The sequence below is a fragment of the Mixophyes fleayi genome, chromosome 7 (assembly GCF_038048845.1).
Source record: "Mixophyes fleayi isolate aMixFle1 chromosome 7, aMixFle1.hap1, whole genome shotgun sequence".
Classification (NCBI taxonomy): domain Eukaryota; kingdom Metazoa; phylum Chordata; class Amphibia; order Anura; family Limnodynastidae; genus Mixophyes; species Mixophyes fleayi.
Window position 1 is genome coordinate 108,097,099 of NC_134408.1, and position 26,090 is coordinate 108,123,188.

The 26,090-nt window shown below is 42.8% G+C and overlaps 2 protein-coding genes across 2 annotated transcripts in view; one reads left to right on the plus strand and one right to left on the minus strand.

The window, feature by feature from the left end:
* CPS1 (carbamoyl-phosphate synthase 1) overlaps positions 1–11,163 on the plus strand; it is a 75,133-nt gene extending 63,970 nt beyond the window's left edge. The window contains exons 31-38 of the mRNA XM_075180283.1: positions 21–110; positions 2,036–2,206; positions 2,288–2,362; positions 3,558–3,656; positions 5,814–5,873; positions 6,292–6,401; positions 8,393–8,522; positions 9,572–11,163. Coding sequence (XP_075036384.1) covers positions 21–110; positions 2,036–2,206; positions 2,288–2,362; positions 3,558–3,656; positions 5,814–5,873; positions 6,292–6,401; positions 8,393–8,522; positions 9,572–9,670 — 834 coding nt within the window. The 3' untranslated portion in view covers positions 9,671–11,163. The remainder of the gene's footprint in view (positions 1–20; positions 111–2,035; positions 2,207–2,287; positions 2,363–3,557; positions 3,657–5,813; positions 5,874–6,291; positions 6,402–8,392; positions 8,523–9,571) is intronic.
* Positions 1–26,090, minus strand: part of MYL1 (myosin light chain 1) — a 427,496-nt gene that overhangs the window by 389,345 nt on the left and 12,061 nt on the right. The gene's annotated exons all lie outside the window — the stretch shown is intronic.

The window sequence follows — 26,090 nt, forward strand, 5'->3', positions numbered from 1 at the left end:
CTTTATTCTATAATTTTCAGGTGAAAATTGCTACCAAGAAAATTGCAACTGCGTTTGCTATCTCTGGACCCTTCAATGTGCAATTCCTTGTCAGAGGAAATGATGTTCTGGTAAGTGAACAGACATATGACATTCAGCATCCTAACCCAATCAAGCAACACACATGAGCTTATGTGATGAAGCAACATTTTTGTGATGTTAAATATTTTCATGTAAAGTGCCTGATGAAGGGGCCTCTGTGCTCTGAAAGCTAGCAAATATAATAATATTTTTTTTGGTTAGCTAATAAAGGTATCACTCCTATAACACTTTTGTCCTTTTTGACACAAAAGTATTTAACATCTGTGAAGATACCGGGTTTTCTGGCCCAATGCTACCCACTTCACGCTGGCTGGCCACCCACGGGTGCCTTCCTATGCCAGGGAAGTCTACCCAGTACCTTCTATAATTCGTATAGTCACTCAGGCAAATGCAATTACAAAAGTACAACAGTACATTTATTTTCATACAAACAACACTAGAATATTATGTACACACAGTAAATAAATGGCAGGCAGGTTTACCACATCATCTGTCCCTTACCCCAATGGCTTAAGGACTTATAGTCACCTGGCTGTCAAGACTTGACGACCCATGGATCTCTCTCAGCTGCATATATAGACTCTAGTAGAGAACGACAACTCAAAACCCAGATCTTGCACCTTTCATGAATGAAATCCCAGAATGAACACCCCCTCTCCCATGGAGTGGCTCCTTATATCTCAGGTTTCATTTCCACAGTCTTTCCCCTCCCTGGGCAAACCCCTGGGTCTATTCTTCTTAACCATTGGTCAGTGCTGGACTAGGCGGGGTTGGTCAGGGGAGTGAAGATGAGCTGTCCTTCCACAGAACCTCCCCTGTTAGATGGCCTGTCTGGACTAGCCCGGTGAGAACAATGGACACTAATTAATTTTCCCACTCCAGCATATTGCAACCAGATCTCTACCCATAATCACCCTGGATTCACTTTAAAGACAATGAATAACCTTACTGCAAGTCATCAATATATAATACACACTATACATATTTACACTGAGCTACAATGTCCCCTTAGCCACATGTAATTAGACAATGCAGTTGTAGTCTGATGAGCTAGGGAACAAAAGCAAGGGCTATAAAAAGTACTTGCTATAATCCACATTATGTGAGAAACAAGAAACAGAATGGTTAGCGCTATCACACTTGTTTCGTCATAACATCACATAGATTTTTCTGGCTAACACAGTCCTGCAATAATAATTTAAAAAAAAATAATTTCGAAGCAACATTTTAGAAGCTCTAGAACACAATCAGAGCTCTATATTTCTGAAAGAAAGCAAATCTTATCCCTTAAAGGCACATGTTCATTCCACCCAGTTTAGTAATGGCCAAAGAGGAGAAAGAAATTATGCAACGTAGGATAGTTATACACATAGACTGACACGAAACACCGCTTACTTACTATCCTATACAAAACCATGGCCAACACAAACCATTTCAATTCATAAAGTGAAACACAAGGAAGGCAGTTGTGTTATTATGTCTATTGATATAGAACATCTACCTGCAGACAGAACTTTTTCAGCCTAGTTTGGCATTGTCAATGCAGAGTAGGCTGTTCTGGCCAGTAATGTAGAGTCACAGTAGCATGGATCTGTTTGCAGGTGTATGTTCTGAGACAGAAGTAGGCCACCTTTTTATGTTTGTACTGCTACGAACAATGATTTGATCTTATGGACATTTTCTGAGAGACTTTTTTCACTTGAATGTATAGTGCAGGCATGACCAACTTGTAGGTCGTGTTGTGAAACTACAAGTCCCAGCATACCCTGCCAACTATCGTCTGGCCATCTACTGGTAAAGCATGCTGGAGCTTGCAGTTTCACAGCCCCTGGAGAAATAAAATTAGATAGAGTAAGGCCTCATTGCTCTAAAGCTACCTCTGACTACTTGATACTTTCTGTAACTTGAATACCTTTTACTGTCTATTAAATCAGTATTTCCTGTTTGCTATTAGGTGATTGAATGCAACCTGAGGGCCTCCCGCTCCTTCCCATTTGTGTCCAAGACCTTAGGAGTTGACTTTATTGATGTGGCCACAAAAGTCATGATTGGAGAAAAAATCGATGAGAATCCTCTCCCAACATTAGAGAGCCCCATCATCCCTGCAGACTACGTTGGGATCAAGGTAAGCACCTGATATGGAAGGAATCAGAGGGCAATATAAGAGTTCTTATGAGTTCACCTATTATTAACAATTATTTCACAGGCCCCCATGTTTTCCTGGCCGCGTCTGAGAGGAGCTGACCCAGTTCTTCGCTGTGAGATGGCATCCACTGGGGAGGTAAATTAGCTTCATAATCTGGGACATCTTAAATTTACAAAGATTGTTTCTCAACTGTATCTTGCAATTAAAATATAGTGGATATCACCGGTAAGAATAGGTGTTTAACTGAAGAATAGTACAGTCTGCTGACCTGTAACACATATATATTTTTTAACAACAATTTTCAGTACTCATTAAATGATTTTAGTTGTCGGCATGGGCATTGGGAATAATACAAACACTGGTTATAATGTACAATTCCCACATTGTATGTCTTTTTCAAAGTGTTGCATCAACTCTTCTATTCAATAGATAACACAAAATGCTAGATGGAACATATTACTCCAAATTTCACACGTATTTGCAATTTGTTAAGCCATGTATAAATAAAGCAATATGTGTAGGATTACATAGAATACTATAAAACTACAAAAACAGGCTACACTGATAAAAAATATTGTTTACTGTTAATTCTTTAACACTAAATTGTGTACATTCTAGGAAAATGCCAATACAATGAATTCTAATTCCATGTCAGAGACATCTCATACGTTTGATAATGATAAATGAGTATTTTATATTGACTTGAAACGCTTGTTATACGATCTCAAGTTTTTCTAACTGGGTGCTGCCATGATGGTTACTCTCAAAGTGCATGATGCTAAGTAAATGTGAGATACATACTCATGCTGCGTTATTGTAATCCATGTCACCATGGCCAATCACTAATGACATTACCCAGCCCAAGCTACAATATCCTGATGGTGGCAGCCACACCATTTCATCCCTTCCAAACCTAAGGCGCCATTTATGCCAAATGGATTTTAAATGTTCCTTAAGAACATAGCTAATGTCCTTTGCTTTTCACAGATCACACATACATATTTAAAACTGCAGGTATGATATGACATTTTATCATATATATTTTTTGATGGAGAGTAATTGTGTTTGGGCTACCCATCACTGCAACAATTTGGTTAAATTAAAGAATTATATCAAGTTTTGACATCCAAGTTCTATTGTGTGAGTCAAACACCTTCATTTTGACAGAGAGGTGACATAAAGGAGCAGTTAACTTCAACGTTTGCAGTGTCTGCCCAGTGCAGTTCTGCAAATACAACTGTAAATAGCTAATGATACAGTATATAGGTGGCTGGTAATGAATTCCTGCAATTACCGTGTGCTGAGTTCTGTTTCACTGTGTCCTGCTAAGGTGGCCTGCTACGGACAAAACATCTATTCTGCCTTCCTGAAGGCCATGATTTCCACCGGCTTCAAACTGCCCCAGAAGGGAATTCTCATTGGAATCCAGGTTAGTGATACACGCTCTGACATTATTGTTATTTAGTGACATATTAATGATGTAGGTAGTAAATGGCAACATATGATGTGATTTCGCCATTCAGTCTGCGCAGAATGAAGTTCATTGATCAGGTGAAACAAGGGAATCTCACATTGAAGCAATCAATAGCTGACCCTATTTTTCAGCCAGCCCCATCAAACTGAATCTCTTTCTGATCACTGAAAACTATCACTTGGGGGAGTCACATGAGGGGATCTAATTTGATAGAAAACAACTAAACTGGACAAGAAGCCAGCACATTGCCAGCATATTTATAAGCCTAATACAGAAATATATTATAAAAAAAATCTATTACCCTGTTTTAGGGTAATACATTTTCTTTATTGTGTATGTTCTACCAACAGGCATACATACTGTGCCTCCTCTTACTTATAATCAATAACCTATAATCAATAGCCTAATTTGCAAAGAATACGACTCACACAATGAGCAGAAAAGAGCTGACATCTGTTATGTGCGTATCGTCGCTAACGAAACCTCCAAATCCCGGACGAGCCCCCAATTGTTATGTGCGTATCGTCGCTAACCAATAACGATTGTCGAACCTCGATTTGTGTTTCCAAAGCACAAAGATTTATTCGCAATAAGTGGAAAAATATGCTCAAGCGAAGTAATAGTAAATACAGCCGTTACTTATCGCAGGCGCTCTGGATCCAGTGCAGTCATTCAATCCTGAAGTCTGGGGACAAGATGTCTGCCCTCTGGATCACAAGCTGCTGCTTATATACACAATCAAATACAGTAATACAATGAAGATGGTATAGCTTGCATCTATTGGTCCGGGTCTCAGGAATGTCCAAGGGGTCGTCAATCATTGGCTGGTTCATCCTAAGGAATCCAAAGGAGGGGGTCATCTCTGCAGGGGGTATGCTCTGCTCTTCCCGCCCGGATTCCTTAGTCTTAAGTAGTTCATAATTCCCTATCATTCATAACTTGCGTATGCACTCTGCGATTCCCTCGCAGAGTGAACCAAACAGTAGGATATGTAATAAGGTTCATTATGATACCACTCATGATGTTATTCCTTTAACCCATTCCGTGTATTTCACTAATATGCATGTAACTCTGATATAACATATAAATACTACTATATTTCGACATAACTGACTATGTGTTGCAATTACCATTAATGTGTACTATTTTATAAGTATGCGTGTTTGTGCGAATGTATGGTAAAAGATCGATTACTGTTGCTGCCACGTGTAGTGGATGCGTACACCCTTTCACGCCGTAGCGTGCCCTTGTACGTCATAGCGTACCGTACGCATCTTTTCAAACAAAGACAACCAAGTTTGCTAGACTTTAATTGAAATGACTTTATTCAATTTACTGACTTCGACACATCCTTTTATATGTCCACCATATATTTGGTTGTTCCTTAAAATTTCATAATGTTTATCTGATGCCTTTTAAAAAATGTAGCCAGTTACAAAACTATGCATATAGCATGTATAGCCACAAAAAAAGCTGCAGATGAACAATAAACTAAGATAATGTATATAAACTATGTCATACTTGCCAACTCTCCCGGAATGTCCAGGAGACTCCCGCATTTTGCGAGAGTCTCCCGGACGAGTGTGGCAATCTCCCTGATAGGAAGTGGGCAGAATTCGGTTTAAACGCCGCGATTCACCCGGAATCGCGGCATTTAGCCTCGTCCCCACTGTAAAATGACGCGATTTGCGTCATTTCGTCACAGGGGCGGGGCCAAAATGACGCGACTTCGGCGCCCCGCCCCCTGCACGCTACAGCCCAGCCAGCATCTCCCGGAAAAAGAAATACAAATGGTGGCAAGTATGAACTATGTACCACAGATGAGTTACTGAGATCAATTGCAAAGATACATGAGGGGACAAGTCCGGTACAACTCATAAAAATGACTTAAAGTAACACATATCACTGAATGGTCTGGACACCTTCGCAATTAGTTTTACAATGTAGCAATTTGAACAATAAATATATAAGTATATACAGTTTAATCAGATGCTGTACAATTATTGTTGAATATGAGCAGATATTCCATTTTACTGTTTTATATGTGTGTTGCACCTATGTGTACAAATCTTTGTTCAAGCTTGTAAAGGTCTATCATTGTCTTTTTTACAGCATTCATTCAGGCCCCAATTCCTTGGCACAGCCCAGCAGCTGAAAGATGAAGGATTCAAGGTACAGTAACAGTTTTTTTTATACTATATTAGAGGGATATTGTTTCCTTAGTGAAAATGTTAGTTACAAGTGTCGGTGTTAGTTTTGCTGTCTATGAATAAATTATTTTATGTCCGTGTTATTTGTTTTGTACAAAGCAGACGAAGCATTGTTGCAATGCCAGTAAATGACAAACTTACAGAGATAAGCTTTTTTCTCACTTTCAGAGCATAATGCCTCTGTGTTACCTACATAGAGCTTACTTGTTCTAATGAGCAAGATAGAGGTACCAGGTATCAGGTACCTTCCAGTAATATATACATATGTATGATTACAATCAAACTGTATGGCATATTATAACATTCAAACGTCATGTCTTACACCATAGCCAACAGTAATACTGTGAACTGTCAATATGTTTGTTCCTCCTGTTCTATAGCTGTATGCAACAGAAGCCACTGCAGACTGGCTCAATGCAAATGATGTTCAAGCCACACCCGTTGCTTGGCCATCCCAGGAGGCACAGTCCAGCTGTCCATCAATCTACAAGTAAGTCCTATAACAATTATGGCTTTAGTAATATAGATACATCTTAATGCCTGGGGTTCTTAACTGTATTGGGCTGGGTCACTTACAAAGTATTGGAGTAATGTGAAACCCTATGGTCTAGTGTTGTCACTACTTGGAGTGCCATAATGTCATGTTGTACCCCACTCGCTGTCGCCATTCTCTTCTGCTTCAGCTATGGCATTGGTGTGGCATCTGTGATCAAAAGGCCCCCATAATATTCAGGAATTTAATCACGGGGGTAATGTGGAATAAACACTTGTGGCGTTGCAGTGCAGATGAAATATTTTTTGGGGCACCTGGCCACCTCGGCTTAAATGAAGAAATAAACTTTATTTAAAACTCCTTCTCCTCCAGCACATAAGCAATGGTTGCAATATGGTACAAAATATTGAAAGGCAATCCCCTCCAGCACACACTTCAGTAGCCGTAAGATTACTATTTCAATGCACAGTCTCTTCACTCCTCCTGCATAGAACGTGTTTCAAGGGTGTTTAAAAGGCAGCATTCACAGTAGTAGTATTACTGGGAGCAGTAGTTCCACACAGCTCTTATGTCATAGACAGTAGCCATCCCCTAACCCATGGACCCCCCACTTTACATGCAGTGATCCCCTCTCACAGAATGAGCTCTCCTCCTGCTGCTGCACTTACAACCATCCCACATATGCAGACACTCTCTTTCAGCCACACACTTCCTGGCAGTGCTTTTCCCCACAGTTGAGGGTCATTCAGGCTGCTCCCCATTACATTCATGCCAATATCCAGGGACTCTACTATTGCAGCCACACTGCTCTATGTAGCGCTTTCCTCTCAAACGGGTTACATCTCTCCAATTGCAGGGCTTTACATGTGTTACTCTGCTTATTGCTCCTCACTACTGTGCTTGTAAAACATCCCCCACATTATATATTTTACATGTGGGAACTCTCTTCACATGGGGATTAGTTGTTGGAGGCTCTCTTTCTCCCCCATCTGTGTGATATGGCTCACTTTACACATGTGTTCTGTGATGAAGATTTTTCCCCCCACCCACTTCCCTCTGGTGTCATCCTGGGGTACCCCAGATGGTGGGGATCCCCTCTGTCTGCCCCTTTCTTATAGGGCTATCAATAATCAAAATATGGGGCCTCTGGAAACCCCTTAATGAGGTTCCCCTCTTATAGCCTTGCAGCATGTGCCGTTACCCCCCTTCCCATTTTGTCATTTGGGATTCTTGGGTACTCTTCTTCCTCCAACCTCTTTGGATGATTCACACCTCGTGGCTATGTGCCACGTACCCGCTCCCCGACACACTAGGTAAACCCAAGGCCACCTCCTATCCCATCCTGGCTTCCCCTTTTTCATTTCACAATGTGTTTATTATTACAAAATGAATAAATACATCTAGGGGTATATTTACTAAACTGCGGGTTTGAAAAAGTGGAGATGTTGCCAATAGCAACCAATCAGATTCTAGTTATCATTTATTTAGTACATTCTACAAAATGACAGCTAGAATCGGATTGGTTGCTATAGGCAACATCTCCACTTTTTCAAACCCACAGTTTAGTAAATCTAACCCATAGAGTCTTATAGAGTGCCATAATTCACAGTAGGGAATACATTGTCTATCCTGCATTGTGCTTTTTGCCCACCCAAAGCACTTCACCTGCCGTCTTGATGGTCTTATTACATTATCATAAAATATACCCAATAATGTATTCCTTTATATGCCCGTTTGTTTTTCATTTCTTTGCTTAATAAGGATCAGTCATCACATTCTCTGACGCCATTTCTGTTGCTTTGATACATAGTACCCTGTACACTTCGTAGTTAGAAAAAAATGAGGTCTGCAAAAAAATGCAGTTTACTGTCCATGTATAGATTTGGGGTGAAATTGGGGCCAATTCCTCTAGATTTTGAATAGGGAATGCTTGGAGGTGTGATATGGTACTGGCCTGATATGGATTATCAGCTGTGTTGTTTACACAGGTTGATCAAAGAAGGGAACATCGATATGGTAATCAACTTGCCAAACAACAACACAAAATATGTCCGTGATAATTTTGTGATACGAAGGACTGCAGTGGACAGCGGCGTCGCATTACTCACCAACTTTCAGGTAGGTCACCCATGTCCATATAGACACCTAATAGAGTGAGAGAACAATGTATCAAATAAACACCAGGGAGTATATTTACTAATCCGCGGGATTGAAAAAGTGGAGATGTTGCCTATAGCAACCAATCAGATTCTAGCTGTCATTTTGTAGAATGTACTAAATAAATGATAACTAGAATCTGATTGGCTGGTATAGGCAGCATCTCCACTTTTTCAAACCAATAATTTAGTAAATATACCTCCAGGAATATTCTACACTCCAGAAGGGTAAAGCCACAACAGCTACACATGTACACATCATTTATCACCAAGATATTCACTGGATGGGTGAACATTATATATTATTTAGTTCAGTAACAGTTAATGTGCCAGTAGTTGCCCATCAAATATAGGCCTCTAGAGCTGGCCACACATGCTGCAATATTGCAGCCCATATTGAGTAATTGACCCCATATTACAGCAAGGAAAATGGAAGTGATCAACCTCTCAACACAAGAGCCGGATGGATCTTGTTCAACTCAGCCACTCACTTGTTTGGCACAAGTGAACAAGGACAATGTTACTAAAATTCTTTAAAGCTCACGTGTAACCACAAATCTCATGATGGAACATGCTGGGACTTCAAGCTCTAAAATGGCTGGGGAACCTTTGGTTGTCTACCTGAGATGTAAATCAATAAAGTATATTTTAAATTTATTTTCAATGCACATCAATTTTTTTTAGATTGTATAAGGATATACAGTTATTGTACAATACATCCCACCCATTTCTTGTTTATATTCAATTTTGAAAGTAATTACTGAGACACAGCAACATCTCTCATTTTATGGGTACTGTATATATTTTATTTTTAAATATTTTCTCTCTTACTCAATTTAAAGAACATTTAATCAATACTACTTATGATATTGCCAGCAATTCAGATGCTGCTTATTAATGGAATCAGGTCAGGCAGAAAGCAAACATTCAGAATCCATTCAAAACTACCTGGCTATAAATCATCATTTTTATTCTGTAATTAGGTATCACATATTTACATATATTTTGTAGGTGATCAAATTGTTTGCTGAAGCTATTAAATACTCTGGAGACCTGGACGCCAAGAGCCTGTTCCACTACAGACAGTTTGGGGCCACCAAATCCACATAAGGAACCTATCCTGATGCAGCTTTCCCTGGAGAAGGGACCAGTTGACCACAAGAGGTCTTTTACTGATCTTCTGTTTACTTTCAATTGTGTTTAAGTTGTAAGAAGAACACAAATGTCACTTTCATTATGTCTCTGCAGTTATACACTTGTGAAACCCAGATATGTTTTGGGGTATAAAAATAATTATACATATGTTTATAAATAGAACTCTAAAGCTACAATATGGATTACAGTTTCAAGTCATTTCACTCTATATATTGCCCCCCCGCAAATAGAAGCTTGTCTAGAACACCACACAAATCTAACACAGTTGGTAAGCAATGTACAAAATAGAGCAAGAGTATACAGCACAATGGGTACCAATGTAATGATGTCTTTATTTGAGTGTACCAAATATATATATATATATTGTACCCCATGCATTCAAAAATAGACAAATGATCATAGTACAGGTCACAATTCATCTAACATTGTTCAGCAGACTGCACAGTATATAGCATCACTGAAACACAATACATCAGAATAACCTTACACACATTGTTCATCAGACCAGAACTTCACTTCCAAATACCCAAAATAAGCACAGACTGACAATATTTGTTCTTGTCAATTTTTTTCAAGTATCTCAGGTCTGCTCAATAAAGATCTAAAGTCATGCCTTTGGTTGTTATCTCAACAACCAGCACGAACAAGCATTCCTATTGGCTAAGACGAATTGCCATTGCATAAAATTTGGAAAAAATGATGTGTACAGTTGGTGAAATGGGCAAATGGAAATAAACTAGGGAACGAAAGAACCAAGAAAAAAAAATATAAATCCTAGGAAGACTTAAAACTTGTATTGTACTGTATTACTATTTGGATGGTGTTACAAGAGTGAATATTGTTTCCTTTTTTTTGCTGAATATCAGCCTGCTGCAGCAAATCAGGAAACCGCTCAGTGCCACTCATGCTCCTTATGAGGCAATGTGACATATACGTATTACTGTATCTTAGGAGATCTGCAATCCCCAATAACACTCTTACCCAGAAGAATGTGCAGGTCTGCAATTTATTTCCTGTGCTTTCCTCCCTTCTGCTTGCTCCAGTCAGACCCCACTCCTTTCTCAGAAGACCAGTGCCAGTGACACTAACCAGAAGTCTTCATTGTCACACTACATAACCTATTTACATTTGGCTTACTGTAACCTTGCACATTTTAATATAGTGCATTTGGGTACTCTGAAACATGTACTGATTAGTAGAACATATTAGCAACTAGTCCATCTAACATCAACATAATCTCTACTTTAACATGTGCACACACACCACAAGTCATCAGTGGGAAACCAATATGAGCTGACCCTTGCTCTTTGTGATGAGTCATTTCATAGAGTACACTATTTACTGTGTAAAATGCTTCACAAAAATAGGTATTGTAAAGATGAAAATTGTAACCGATTTTGAAGCTTTATGAGTCATGAAAAATAAAACTACTGAGTCTTTTTCAACAAGATGTCTAATGTTATTTTTTTGATTACTATTATAATACATTAGGAAATAAGGAATTATAAAGGCTATTTACTATCATTTCTATTTCATATCCTGTGCTCAGGTTAAACCATTACTACTTTATCATATGTAATTTATTAGGGGCGTGCACCGGCCACTTTTGGGGTTTTGGGTTTTGGGTTCTGATAACCTTGAGGTTTTGGGTTCGAATGTGTTTTGCCAAAACACCCCACTCAAGGTTTTGGTTCTGATTTTGGGTTTTGGGTTCTGATTTTTTTTTTTAAAAAGCATAAAAAGTGCTAAAATCCAGATTTTTGGATTTTTTTTCACTCCTACGCTATTATTAACCTCAATAACATTCATTTCCACTCATTTCCAGTCTATTCAAAACACCTCACACCTCACAATATTGTTTTTAGGCCAAAAGGTTGCACCGAGGTAGCTGGATGACTAAGCAAAGCGACACAAGTGGGCGGCACAAACACGTGGCCCAACACGTGGCAGGATCAGTGAACTTATATAGCAGTACCACTGGACTTATACGGCAGGATCAGTGCCTTGCTTGCAGTCTCCTAGGTAACGCAAATAATCTGTACAAATATGCACACAGGGGCATGGCCAGTAAAATATGGAACACATACTTTATGGATACTACCATTGTAGCAGAGGGCTGTAAAACTGGAACATGAAAGCTAATCATAAATAGCTATAACATTAACTGTAACACAGATTAATAGATATTTACAGGATCTGGGTTCATACACATTAGTTATGCATATAGAATATATGGATTACAATTAATAAGCAGCAAACTCACACAAAGACTAACTTGTCTTCCCTATAACAGTTATGGGAATTTAATCTGCCCCTAGATATCCGTTTTGAGGAAAGCCAGTTAGTGAGGGTGAAGTCTTGCTGACTAGGCTTACCAAGTGTCACCAGCAGTGCTTTTAGCCACTCAATGAGACTTTAAGACTGACTCCTACCCCAACGCATACTGTACTGCCAAGCCTTACCTAAAACCACCTACGCACAGGAACAATGCACAAAGTGGACTCTCCACATGGAATAAAACATTCACACTTATCCAGTACGTTATGGTCAGCAAATTAAACTCAACCAAGTCAACCATATTACAATATTCGCAGAGTTTACTTTTATTCTTCGCTCCAATGAAGTTATCCAATACGCTCCCCATCAAAGCCCACATCACTGCCGTTACACACCAAGCAAAAAAGGTGTGTTATAACAATTATGTAGTGGAAGGTCAAACCACCACAAAATTAAAGCAGGTAAACTGATAAAACACCCTTCAAGTCTGCTCACCTGTACAGGTATATACAAAACCAATGGTTACCACAATACAAGGAACAATAAAAAAAATGTAATGATCCTGAAATCATTGTATTTAGGTGGTCTATGCATCTAGGTTTTTCTAGACACTAAAAATGTATCTTGCTGTAATATGGAATACAATCATGATACATACATAGAGAAATACCATTAAAGCAGAATCACACATTGTTTCCCCCACCCCCTCTTAAAGTAGTACCAAGTACCTATTCTTATTTATCCCACCTACAGATCAATATCTTGTTTTCAAATACACCTCTGGAGGGAACACACGTGTGGCTGGCAGGTACATGCAAAGAAATGTTGACCAATAAAGAGGATCTTACAGTAGTTGACCTGAAGCGCTTTCTACAGTCCCATATCAGAGAATGCTAGGCAACAGGAGATCTCGCGAGATCCGACGGCGGGATGACGAGGTTTTGCCTCGTTCTGAGTTTTGTGAACGAGCTCGGATCCGGGCTCGGATCGGCACTGTTCGGGGGTTCTGATTTGCCAAATCCAGACCCGCTCATCTCTATTATTTATAGCACAACAATAAATTATATTGAACTCTAGAGAAATCAGCAATGTTATCAGTTATAATTTACAATGAATGCCTGCCACCAGGGCCAGTGGAACACTGTAAGCCTGGTAAGCACAGGCGATGTGCCAACTTAAGTTCAGAGTTCGAATCGAAACAAGCACGGGTTTATGGAAGAGTAGCGCATGCCATGTACAGTGCCAAAGTGGCTTCACAGCACATGCGCCAACTCCAGGCAGGGGGGCAGTGGAGCTCACAGCACCAGCTCTGCCTGCCAATGACATTTTCATGAAGTATGCACAGGTGCACATGCTTGTACCACAAGTGTGTTATAAATGGTACCCACAAATAATTAGTATTGCCCCTGTTATAAATAAATTATTATTGTCCCTGCTAGCAATCAAATTGTATTGCCCCATAATATAAGTATAAAATAATATTTTCCCTTAATATAATGATAAAATAATAATGCCCTCTTAATATAATCAAACATAATATTGCCCTCCTAATATATGCATAAAATACTTTTGCCCCTATAAGATCATTATTAATTATATTTACCTTCTTAATAAATAATTAAAGATTGCCCTCATAATTAATAAGTGTATTATGTCCCCTCTTGTTGAACGAACAAACTATCCTTAATGAAGTCTGGTTATCTGAGATGAAACGCACTGGGTGAGAGGAAGGGATGAGGATTCTAGCATTTGACAGGAGGAGAGTGAGCACTTACAATCAAGTCCTATTCATAGACATCGTAACTATATTTACTTCACTTTCTTTATAGAAAAAATCTACAGACTTCAACTGCACATATTGCCCCTTATGTGTAATACTAGATGTTAATACTTGTCTACTTAACACTGTATGCTATTTATTATTTTATTATTATCAACCCCCAAAGATACCTTACTTCGGGTTAATTTTTTTCATATTAAAGAACAAATCCTGTGGGCAGCCCTTCCTATGTCCCCCAACCAGGAGGCCCTTGGTGATCGCCAGCTATTCCCAGACATCTCACCTCATACACTGGTCAAATGCCGCTTGTTCCACCAAGTTACCCCTTCTCTACACTCGGCGAACATTCCCTACCAATGGGGATTCCCTACTAAACTCCTTGTCCAACGGAATGGCACCCAGGTGGTGATACCCACCCCTGATAAAGGCCTCTCTGTCCTCTGCGAATGGAACGTTCCCATAGAAGAGACAGCTTTGCCAGCTCCTATCCGGGTTTGAGAGGAATGGTTGAGATCCGCTATTTGATGGACGATTTCTTCTTTTCCTTATGTGAACTTTCTTTAAAGAACAGTAATAGGTTCCCTACATATCTCTGGTCGTCACAAACTGTCCTGATATTTTGATATTTTAGTATAAAATCTTAATTTGTCAGTTTCCTGTCTTTACATGGTTTTACATTAATTGTACTCGATTCCCCCTCATGCACCACGTGGAGAAAATGGTCTCTGCAGCACTGGAAGAGTTAATATCTAGCAGTGCAGCAGCGAATGGGTTAAATCCAATGCAATGCGCAAAATTGTATTTGCAGATATGGCATTTTATAGTGACTGTTCATGGGAACTGTGGTGCTGGAGGATTCCCTAATTCCTGATGGTCCATTGGCGGTGCTGCAGTTGTTTCTTGGTCAAGGGGTCCTAGCCCAGCTGTCCATTCATCACCTCTGTGCCTGGCTGTCCACTTGTCAAGTCCTGCCTGGAAGTTCAACAAGTGGACTTCCAGGCAGAGAGGTGATGAATGGACAGCCAGGGCAGGAGGTGAGGACTGACTTCCTCAGCCAGGCTAGATTCCTCACATCAGGAGGTGACGACTGAACCCCTTGACAAGGGGCAACACCTGGACTCCATGACTAGAATAGGGGACACTGACTGGACCTTTTGCAAGAAAACTGGAACCTTTGCACAGGCCAGGTGGCAATAAGTTGGATGCTAGGCCGGGAGGTGACAAGTGGACAGCCAGGCCAGTAGGGGGCAACTTGACAGCCTGGTTGGCACAACTGAATCCCTTGGCCAGGTCAGGAGCCAGGCGTCGATGATGGGACCACTTGGCCAGGAAACACCATGACCCTTTTGCCAGACAAGGTGACAATGACTGGATCCCTTGGCTTGGCCAGGAGACAACACCTGTACCACTCGGCCAGGCCCGGAAGCAACGACTGCAATGGTTAGCGAGGCAAGGAGGAAATTGTGGTGGTCGAGACTTGATGGGATTTCCTTTCCCTTACCTTGTCCTCCAGACACGATTCAGGTTCTTTTTTATTCGGACATCCGGTGGTCAGGAGATAAATACTTCAATGAGAGGGACAAGGATTGGTCAAATAACTTGGGTTTATTAATAATGCGGTAAAGATAATTTTGCCACCGCGCCACTGACCCCTTCAACTCAATGGTAATAACAAAATATTCATTTGATCAACATAGAGCACAATCGCGATAAAATCTTCAATAACAATAAATCAATTTTAGGTAAATCACTTAACATTAACATTTAACGAAAACATTTGGTGCACCAATATTATCCCTGATAACGTTACTATATTTTACACTCAGTCCTGGGTTGAACTGTGCACAGGAATTTAGTAGAAGTGGTGCACGTGGTTGGGGCCCATAAATTACTTTTTCACGCCAAATAAGCTGATGATCTTTTGTATTGCACAGTCTCTTTTGTGTGTATTCACAGAACCTCTCTATTTTCTCTCCTCTCACACTGTTCTTATTACATAGCTCAGTCTGTTTAGTGTGATGTCACAGATCTCTATACTGCTTCTTTGTTTTCAGTACTTTTCTTTTTACTCACACCTCTCTTTGGCTCACTTCTTATCTTCTTCTCTTCTTACACTTACTTCACTTTTAATCTGCTTATATATCACTTTGTCCGATTTTCATTCTGTTCCTATTTTTCTCTCTCAGTCTATGCAGACACAGGGATCTCTCTCCCTCAGAAGTCTAGAACTTTCCTCTTCCCACTGCCTTCTGGGAGTTCACAGTTATTACCAAAGTTAGTGGACTTGTTGCTATGCCACCCACTCCTCCTTTCTGTTACTCCCGGCAACCACCAACCACTCCCAACTGTCACTTCTCCCTAAAGAATTTTTTTTTTTTTTTTTTAAATCTTTATAAACACTTTTAACAATTAACAAATTAAATTAACAAATTAAAAACATATAGATACACCCCAGGGTACTCAGATTTTTGGGCACCACATTCACCCCCGCTTTTTCAGGTGCGTGTCCTCACGCATTAAGACATAAAGGGTGTTGTTCTTTATCAACTCAAATCACACATCTACAACATTTATAATAGCAAACATTTTCAATGACAACAGTTTTAATATACATTATATACAACAGTTTCAGTGAGAAAGATCTCTAATCCTGATACCGCCAATAGTAGCTCGAAAGGGTCGGTGGGCAGCTGAGGCAAAGTCCCTTTTCTATCATCTGGTTCTTCGTCCCAGTCATCCCTTGATGTTTCTTCTTGAGGACGATGCTTCTGACAGCCGATAGGCCTGCGCATCCCAGTCGTAGTCTTTCTGCTGCCGTTTGTAGAAGAACGGAGGAGGGCGTCTGCGCTGGACAGGTCTCTGCTGAGAGGACACTTCTTCTGCTCTGTCTCCCTCGCTCACTTGCTCTGTACTTACTTCCCCACCAGATTCTGCAGCATTCTCTCCACTTGGCCGGTAGAAACGTCTGCGGAACCTTCGTCGGTAGGGTGCAAATCTGCTTCCTTTTACTGGTACACCACCAGGGCCAGTCACGTTTGCTGCCTCGGCACCCTTCTCTCCGTCCACAACATCAAATTCCACAGTCTCCCCGTCTCCAACACTGCGCAGAAACTTCCGTGGGTTATTTCGCTTTATTGCTGTCTGGTGGACAAAGACATCTTCTTTGGTGTCATTTCTGTTGATGAAGCCATATCCATTCCGCCCATTAAACCACTTGACAGTGCCCGAAACCTTTACATGGGAACCAGCAGACTTTTGGTAACCTTGTAGGAGCCGAACAGTATGTTGAAAGGCCTGATGACCGGGGGGAGCCACTTGGGTTAATTTACCCTTCAAAGTCGCCACTAGCTCATCCGGGCATCTTTGCAGCACATTCATCCCCAGGATGATGGGGACTATGTTCCCTTCACAGGGGCGGTGACAAGACAGCCTTGTCTTGGCAACAAGGTCTCTCCGATCTGGATGTCTGCTTCACAAAACCCTTCACACGCAATCTCGAGGCCGTTACTGGCGGTCAGCTGCAGCCAGGTTGTGGGTGGTGATAACAGCTGCTCTTTGCCCCAATACTTGTGGAATGTAGGGAGCCGGATGGTCGTAATCTGTGACCCCGTGTCAAGCATAGCCAGGGTCTCCACTCCATTAATTGTAACGGGTAACGTGGGACATTGTCCGATGAACTGGGGCCTTCAGTTTTCTGGATCCGGATCTATTCCCGGGGCTCGCCTCGAGATTCGGCCCTCAATCTCGGGGTGTCGGAGTTTAAATGTTCATTTTGGTCGCAGTTTCTTTCTATGTGTCCTATCCCATGGCACCGGCGGCATATCGGGCGCCATTGACTATCGAATTGGTTGGGCGATCGCCGTACATACTCGCGAGGTGGTTCCCACCTGCCTCAGACTGGTCTTTGTCTTTCGGGCCTCCACTCTGGTTCCCCATAGGTGGGTGCCGGTGGCCTCGCCATTTGGCGCATCTCTGGCTGGATTTCTGCCATTCCGATGGCCAGCTCCTCCATTTGCTCTTTGAGCGTTTGCATTGGGTCTCCGGTGGGATACTGACCGCTCTGTATTACCGATTCTTGAGCCTGTGTTGACTTTTCTGTGCTGCTTGCTATGGCTCCCGTCTGCTTGCTATGGCTCCCGTCGAGCTTGCGCTTTCTCTGAAGTCTACCAATTCTGGGTATTCTTCCTCCCTTCCCCGTTGGTTACCGACAATGGCGATGGCGGTCTCTTTAAACTCTCGGAAGTTTTTGCCTGGCATCTGTGCTTTCATCAGTCGTAGCTGAATCTTAACGCTTTCTTGGGCGACTCCTTCTACGAACTGTACGGTTATAGCTTCGTCCGCGTTTCGTACTTCCTCTTTGTCCACTGCCTGAATGGCTCTTAACATCTCTTGTAGGCTCAGGGCATAGTCCCGCAGTGTCTCGTTCGGTTGTTGCTTGCGAGCATATAGTTTCATCTTCAACTCCGGAAGAGTTCTTGTCTTAAACGTTGTGGATTTTTTTTTTAAAACTTGTGCCGCTTCTTTCTTGTCGTCCATCGGCCATGAGATTACTTCACGACCCTGTGAGTTGCCCTATTAAGATCTCCACTTTCTGCTGTTCATTCAACGGGTATAGTCGGAACATGGATTCCAGTTTGTTCTCGAATTCTGTGAATGAAGTCTTCTGTAGCTTGTCGTCGTCCCCGCTGTACTTAGGGAGCCATGGGGCCCCGAAATAGTATGGCAGGGTTATGGGCCCTGCCGGTTGCTGATCCATTTTTCACTGAAGGTATTACTCTCCTGATGCCCTCAGGTCCTGTTCGGTTTGATGCCAAAGTTATGTGGTGGTCGAGACTTGATGGGACTTCCTTTCCCTTACCTTGTCCTCCAGACACGATTCAGGTTCTTTTTTTTCGGACATCCGGTGGTCAGGAGATAAATACTTCAATGAGAGGGACAAGGATTGGTCAAATAACTTGGGTTTATTAATAATGCGGTAAAGATAATTTTGCCACCGCGCCACTGACCCCTTCAACTCAATGGTAATAACAAAATATTCATTTGATCAACATAGAGCACAATTGCGATAAAATCTTCAATAACAAAAAATCAATTTTAGGTAAATCACTTAACATTAACATTTAACTAAAACATTTGGTGCACCAATATTATCCCTGGTAACGTTACTATATTTTACACTCAGTCCTGGGTTGAACTGTGCACAGGAATTTAGTAGAAGTTGTGCACGTGGTTGGGGCCCATAAATTACTTTTTCCCGCCAAATAAGCTGATGATCTTTTGTATTGCACAGTCTCTTTTGTGTGTATTCACAGACCTCTCTATTTTCTCTCCTCTCACACTGTTCTTATTACATAGCTCAGTCTGTTTAGTGTGATGTCACAGATCTTTATACTGCTTATTTGTTTTCAGTACTTTTCTTTTTACTCACACCTCTCTTTGGCTCACTTCTTATCTTCTTCTCTTCTTACACTTACTTCACTTTTAATCTGCTTATATATCACTTTGTCCGATTTTCATTCTGTTCCTATTTCTCTCTCTCAGTCTATGCAGACACAGGGATCTCTCTCCCTCAGAAGTCTAGAACTTTCCTCTTCCCACTGCCTTCTTTGAGTTCACAGTTATTACCAAAGTTAGTGGACTTGTTGCTATGCCACCCACTCCTCCATTCTGTTACTCCCGGCAACCACCAACCACTCCCAACTGTCACTTCTCCCTAAAGAAATTTTTTTTGTTTTTTTTAAATCTTTATAAACACTTTTAACAATTAACAAATTAAATTAACAAATTAAAAACATATAGATACACCCCAGGGTACTCAGATTTTGGGGCACCACAAAATGACAGGGGACTATGACTTGAATCCTCTGCCAGGCATCAACAACAACTGGACCCCTCGGCCAGGCGTCAATGACTGTACCCCTTGGACAGGTCAGGAGCCAGGCAAGAACCCTCAGGCAGACCAGGGAGCAATCAATGAACCCCTCAGTCTGGACCCCTGAGCATGGACAGGAGATGATCCAGTTATCGCAGCCTGGCTCCTGGGGGCCCCAGTCATCACCTGCATATTGAGGGGATCAGGTCATTGGCTCCAGGGGTCTGGACAGGGAAGGTCTAGTTCTTGTTGCTTGGCCAAGGGGTCTAGTTGTTGCCTGGGTGAGGGGTCCAATCAATGCCTCCAAGCCTGGATGATGGGTTTCTGTTTTTACCTCTTAGCCTGGCTATTAAATTGTCATTTACTGACAAAGCTGTTCTCTTGTCGCCTCCCAGTATGGCATCCCAGTTTTCACCTCCTGGCCTGGCTGAGGAATCCAGTCATTATCTCCTGGCCGATACATCTAGTTATCGACTCCAAACCTATCTGAGGGTCCAGACATTGCCTACTGACCAGGCCAAGGGATCCAATTGTTGCATCCCTGCTTGACTGAGGGGTCTCTGTCAATGCCTTCTAGCCTGGCTGTCAAGATGTCGTCTAATGGTATGGCTGTTCACTTGTTGCCGTCTGGTCTGGCATTCCAGTTGTCACCTCTGATGAAGATACTGCAAAAATATAAAATAATAATCAACATATAATATATAAGTAAAAAAAATAGATTTATTAAGATGAAATATATAAATCAAATATAAAATACAAGCAGGGTCACCCCGCGTTGCACAGGTGTCACACTTCTGGTATCACAAATGGAACCCAATAGCCAGGTAGTTCTGTAGTAAACAGGATTTATTTTGATATATATATATATAAATCTCAAGTATCCAGCAAGTGGAATCCACAGTTTCAAGACAGATAAAGGTCTGATAGAAATATCAAGCAATTGTATTCCAAATCACAAGAGGGAGCAAGGTTTTGTGGAAGCATCAAGTTCAGATAAAAACACAATACTCATGCAAAGGCTTCAAAACATTAAGTGCCTTTTCTAGGCCCAAAAAAGAAATGAGATCCAAGATGGAATCTTCATGAGACAGTCCCGGCCATCTTGGATAAGGGCTATTGAAATGGCAAGTTTATAACAACAGGTCAGATTTGTAGTGTGTAGCAGTTTTCATATATTCAAATGAGGGGTATAATCTTAATCTTTTGGCCTGTCTCGGGGTTCCAGTCCTTGCCTCCTGATCAGGCTGTCTTTTGTCAGCTCCTGGGTCTTGCTGCATGGGCTAGTCATCACCTCTCTGTCCGGCCAGACCAAGAAATCCAGTCATTTTCTCCTGGCTTAGCCGAAAGGGCCTGTTGCTGCCTCCTGACCTTGCGGAAGGGTCCATTTGTTACCTACTCTCACGGCTAAAGGTTCCAGGCATTGCCTCCTCTCCTGGCCAAGGGATTCACTTATTGCCCCTGAATAAGTTGGTACAATTGTCCAGTGGTCCATTGTCTCCTCTCCTGGTTGAGGTGTCCAGTCATTGCATTTTTGCCTGGCTGTGAGGCCCAGTAGTTGCTCATGCTCTGGCTGAGATGTCCAGTCGTTACCTAAACTCATGCCAACGGTATCCAGTCATCACTTCCTGGTATAGGTGACAGGTTCATTTCATAACCTGCTGGTCCAGTTCAAATCTTCTGACTCATGGCGGGATCTAGTCACTGCCAGCTTGCTTGAGAACAAGTGGTCCTGTCATCTACTCCTGGACTGATTGAGGGGTACAGTCATCATCTCTTGGACTGTCTCCTGGGACCCGTCATTGCCTCTTTGCCTAGCTGTCAAGTTGTCACCACTTGGACAAGCTGTCCAGTCCTTGCCAAAGAGTTCAATCATTGCCTCCTGGCCTGCCTCCAATAATGAGTGGGGTCCTGTTTTTGCCTCCTGGCCAGGCCTAGAGGTACAGTCATTGTTCCTGGCCTGGACTAGAGGTCAAGATCATTGATTGTTCAAAGGGTCAAGTTGTTGCCTTTCTGAGGGGTCCAGTCAATGCATACAGGCCTGGCTGAGGGGTTTCTGTTTGGCTGTCAGATTGTTGTCTACTTGCATGGCTGTCCACTTGTTAGCTGCCTGGCTACTGGAGGCTTCAGTTTTGCCTCCTTGCTGGAGAATGAGGGGTCCAGCCTTTCCATTCTTTCCAGGCAAAAGAGTCCAATCATTGCCTCCTCTACTGGCCAAAGAATTCACTTATTGTGCCTGACCATAGGGTTCAGTCATAGCCTTCTCCCATGGTTGAGATGTCCTCTCTTGGCCAAGGAGTCCAGTCGCCTCTTACTCCGGGGGGGGGGGGGGGGGTGAGTGGAAAACTGCCATTAATACCCGAGATGAACACTACGAGTACTTAGTGATGCCCTTCAGGCTTTGTAATGCTTCTGCGCTGTTCCAGTCTTTCATTAATGAAATTTTCTGTGACAGACTCTACAGTACGGTGGTTGTGTATCTGGATGACATTTTCATTTTCGCTCCTGACCTTATTTCCCACCGGTCCCATGTGAAGGGGGTTCTCTCCCACCTCAATGCTAACCAGTTATTTTGCAAGCTTGAAAAATGTATTTTTGAAGTTTCTCAAGTCTCATTCTTGGGGTATATTGTTTCTGGCTCAGGTCTCCAGATGGATCCGGAGAAACTTTCTGTCATTCTCAACTGGCCTCAAACCACGTTTTTCACCTTGATTGCTCCCATGACATCACTGACCTGCAGGTCAGCCAACCCTAGAAATTAGACCCCTGAGGCCATCGCTGCATTTGCCACCTTGAAGGAGGCCTTCACTTCTACCCCAGTCCTGATTTAGCCCAGCCAAGAGAAACCTTTTTTCCTGGAGGTTGACGCCTCCTCAGTTGGAGTAGGGGCTGTTCTCTAGCAAGAATCTCTTTCGGGGGATTTACATCCCTGTGTTTTTTTCTCTAGAGAATTCTCCACCTCTGAACATAATTATGGGATTGGTGACAAAGAACTGCTAGCCATTAAATCTGCGCTTGAAGAGTGGTGTCATCTTTTAGAAGGAGCTCGCCATCCAGTTACGGTTTACACCAATCATAAAAATCTAGTCTACCTTCGGGATGCTCGGTATTTGAACCCTCGCCAAGCAAGGTGGTCCTCATTTTTTGCTTGCTTTGACCTGAAATTGACTTACCGTTTCGGTGCTCAGAATTTCCGGGCTGATGTCTTAATCCGGTCATTCGTTGAGTCTGATCTTAGATCTACCTCTGAGCCTACTTGCATATTTGAGCCTTCCAGTATTGTTGCCCTCACCAAAACTTCACATAAGACCCCCTCCTGTCGGCTGTTCCTATTTGGAACCAGGGCCGGATTAACCATAGGGCTAACTGGGCTACAGCCCAGGGGCCTCGGGCATCCAGGGGGCCCTTTTAAGTGCTCAGCAGCAGTATTGATCGGTCCCATCAATGCTGCTGAGCACTTTCACTGCGGTCCTTACCCGGCGCGCTGTAGTCTCCTTACTGAGGAAATCTTGTGAGTCTCACTCTCACGAGATCTTCTCAGTAAAGAGCATACAGCGCTCCGGGGAAGGACTGCAATGCCAGGAGAAGGAGGTAAGTGCCTTGGGGGGCGGCTCGGCTCACCGGGGGTGGGCAGCTCAGATCACAGGGGGGGGCCCTCACGGGGGAATGGAGGCCCCCTTAGCCCAGGTGCCTCCATTCCCTTAATCCGGCCCTGTTTGGAACCACATCTTCGCCTTAAGGCTCTTCGTTGGGCTCACACACCGAAATTCGCGGGTCATACTGGTTTTGTGAAAACTCTCTCCTTACTGTCTCGTTGTTACTGGTGGCCCACTCTTCGCACTGATGTGAAGGAATTTGTTGCCACATGTGCTACTTGTGCCCAGAATAATGTACAGGGACAACCTCCATATGGGTTACTTTTGCCATTGCCTGTCCCTGATCGTCCCTGGGCAAGTGTATCCATGGATTTTATTACGGATCTACCTCCCAGTAATGTCTTTAATACCATCTGGGTAACTGTGGACAGATTCTCAAAAATGGCTCAATTTGTCCCTTTGAAAGGTCTTCCCTTCGCTTCCAAACTTGCCCAAGTATTCATCAAAGAAATTTTTCGTCTACATGGGTGTCTACAGGAGATCATATCCGATTGCGGAGAACAATTCATTTTTCGTTTCTGGAGGGCCTTCTGTAAAGATCTGGGACTGGTATTGAAATTCTTCTGGGATTATCACCCCCAGACTAATGATCAGACGGAACGGTTTAACCAAGATCTTGAATTATTTCTCTGCTGTTTCTCCAATAACAACCAATCTGACTGGAGCAGTCTACTTCCCTGGGCAGAGTTTGTTCATGATAACCATATCCATGATCTTCTGGTTCCTCTCCCTTCTTTATTGTATATGGTGCCCACCCCATTCTTCCCAATTTTCATCCCCGACTCCAAATTCCCTTGCGGGGGTCACTGGCGAAGATCGGGGGCGTGTTTAGACTTAGGAGCGCAAATATCATCAAGTGGCCTTCAGTCCCTGTGACTCATGACACAGTCTTTACCTGTTGGCCTGGTCAACAGCTCCAGTCATCCAGCTGTGGACAATTGGTTTAGCCCTGAGGGTCGAATAGTCGCTGTCTGGCTATTGGAGGCTTCAGTCATCGCCTCCTTGCTTGAGAAAGAGGGATTCAACCTTTGCCTCCTTTCTGGGCCAAAGGGTCCAGTCATTGCTTCCTCTCTTTGCTGAGTGGTCCAGTCATTTCCTCCTCTCCTGGCCAAAGGGTCCAGTCGTCGCCTTTCAATCTGAGGGTTTAAAGTCATCACTTCCTGGAATGGGTGAGGGGGTCAAGTAGTCACCTTTTGACTTGGCCCTGAGGGTCCAGTATGCACTGCCTGGCTCCTTGGGGCCTTGAGAACAAGGGGTCCAGTCTTTGTCTCCTGGCCCAACCAAAGGGTTCTGTCATCACCTTCTGACCTGAATGAGGGGTACAGTCAACATCTCATCTGTGTCAGAGGTGCAGTCTTTGCATGACCCAGGGATCCAGTTATCGGCTCCCAGCCAGACTGTATTCATCTTCTCCTAGGTTTAGCTGATGATCTGGTCATCGCCTCTCGGTCTGGCCAGATCAAGGTCCAGTCAATTTCTCCTGGCTTGGCTGAGGGGTCCATTTGATGTCTCAATGCTCAGATATCCAGTGTTTAGCTTCTGGCCTGGAATAAATATCATGTCATTGATATTTGGTTGTAAGTCCTAGTTGTTGCCTCCTGGTTTGCGGGATGCAAACGTTGCCTCTCGGTTTGTCCAGACCAATGGGTCCAGTCTCTGCCTCTTTGCCTTGTCGAGTGGTGCAGTTGACACTCTCTGATCTTGCTTATTCAAGAGGTCTAGTCATTTTCTTTTCTTCGGGCCAAGGTCCATTAATTTCCTCCTCACTTATCCAAAGAGTCCAGTCCATGCCTCCTTAACTGGCTGAGGGATCCAATAGTTGCTTCTTGTCCTGGCTGAGGTGTCCAGTCTTTGCCTCCTCTCCAGTCCAAGGAGTCAGTAGTTGTCTCTTGTCCTGGCTAAGTGTTCCAATCATTGCCTCACGGTCTAAATCAGGGTTTAATCACCACATCTGGGCCTGGGCGAGGGGGTCTCGTCATCGAAATCTAACCTGGCCCCAAGGATCCAGTTAGCACCACCTGGCTCCTTGGGGACTCTAGTTGTTGTCTACTTGCTTGAACATGAGAGGTCCAGTCGTCACCTCCTTGCCTAGCCGAGGGGTTCTGTCATCAACTTCTTTATTGAAGGAGGGGAACAGTCATCATGTCTTGCATGTCTTGAGGGTCCAGTCGATATCTCCCTGCCCAGCCCAGGGTCCCAGTCGTTCCCTGCCTGCCAGGCTGTCCCTTCCTAGTTCCTGGGTTTAGCTGCATGGTTCAGTCATCGCCTCTCGGTCCAGCCAGACAAAGTGGTCCAGTCATCACCTCCTGGCATGGAGAAGGGCTTCATTCGTCATCTCTTGCCCTGGTAAGTGCTATATGGTTATTTTGCATAGATTCCTTATTGCTTGGTTCACTTTTACTGAAATCCACATGAGCACTGTAGAAGTTATACAATTCTTATAGTTTAACATGTTCACTTTTCAAATTCTCCCTAGCAGTGCAAAACAGAGGTCACATTGCTTCTGCCTGCCTCCTTCATCCAAGAGTTTAGGGTGTACCAGACAAAGTGTTGAGGATGGCCTGCCCCCATGAACAGGGTCCACCCTCCCAAAGCCCTCTGTGCCTCTTCTTGGGTGCAGGGGTGGCTATCAATTTACTATTAGACTCCTGAATTAATTGAGAATATCTTTCTTCTTTTCTGATGGAGTCCAAATTGGTTACAAATATAAAACCATAAGGGAATGATGCTATTTCCTTGAGCAACTGCAACTAGAGAGAATGAAGAGGTTCGATGAAGATGATTATGGTAGCT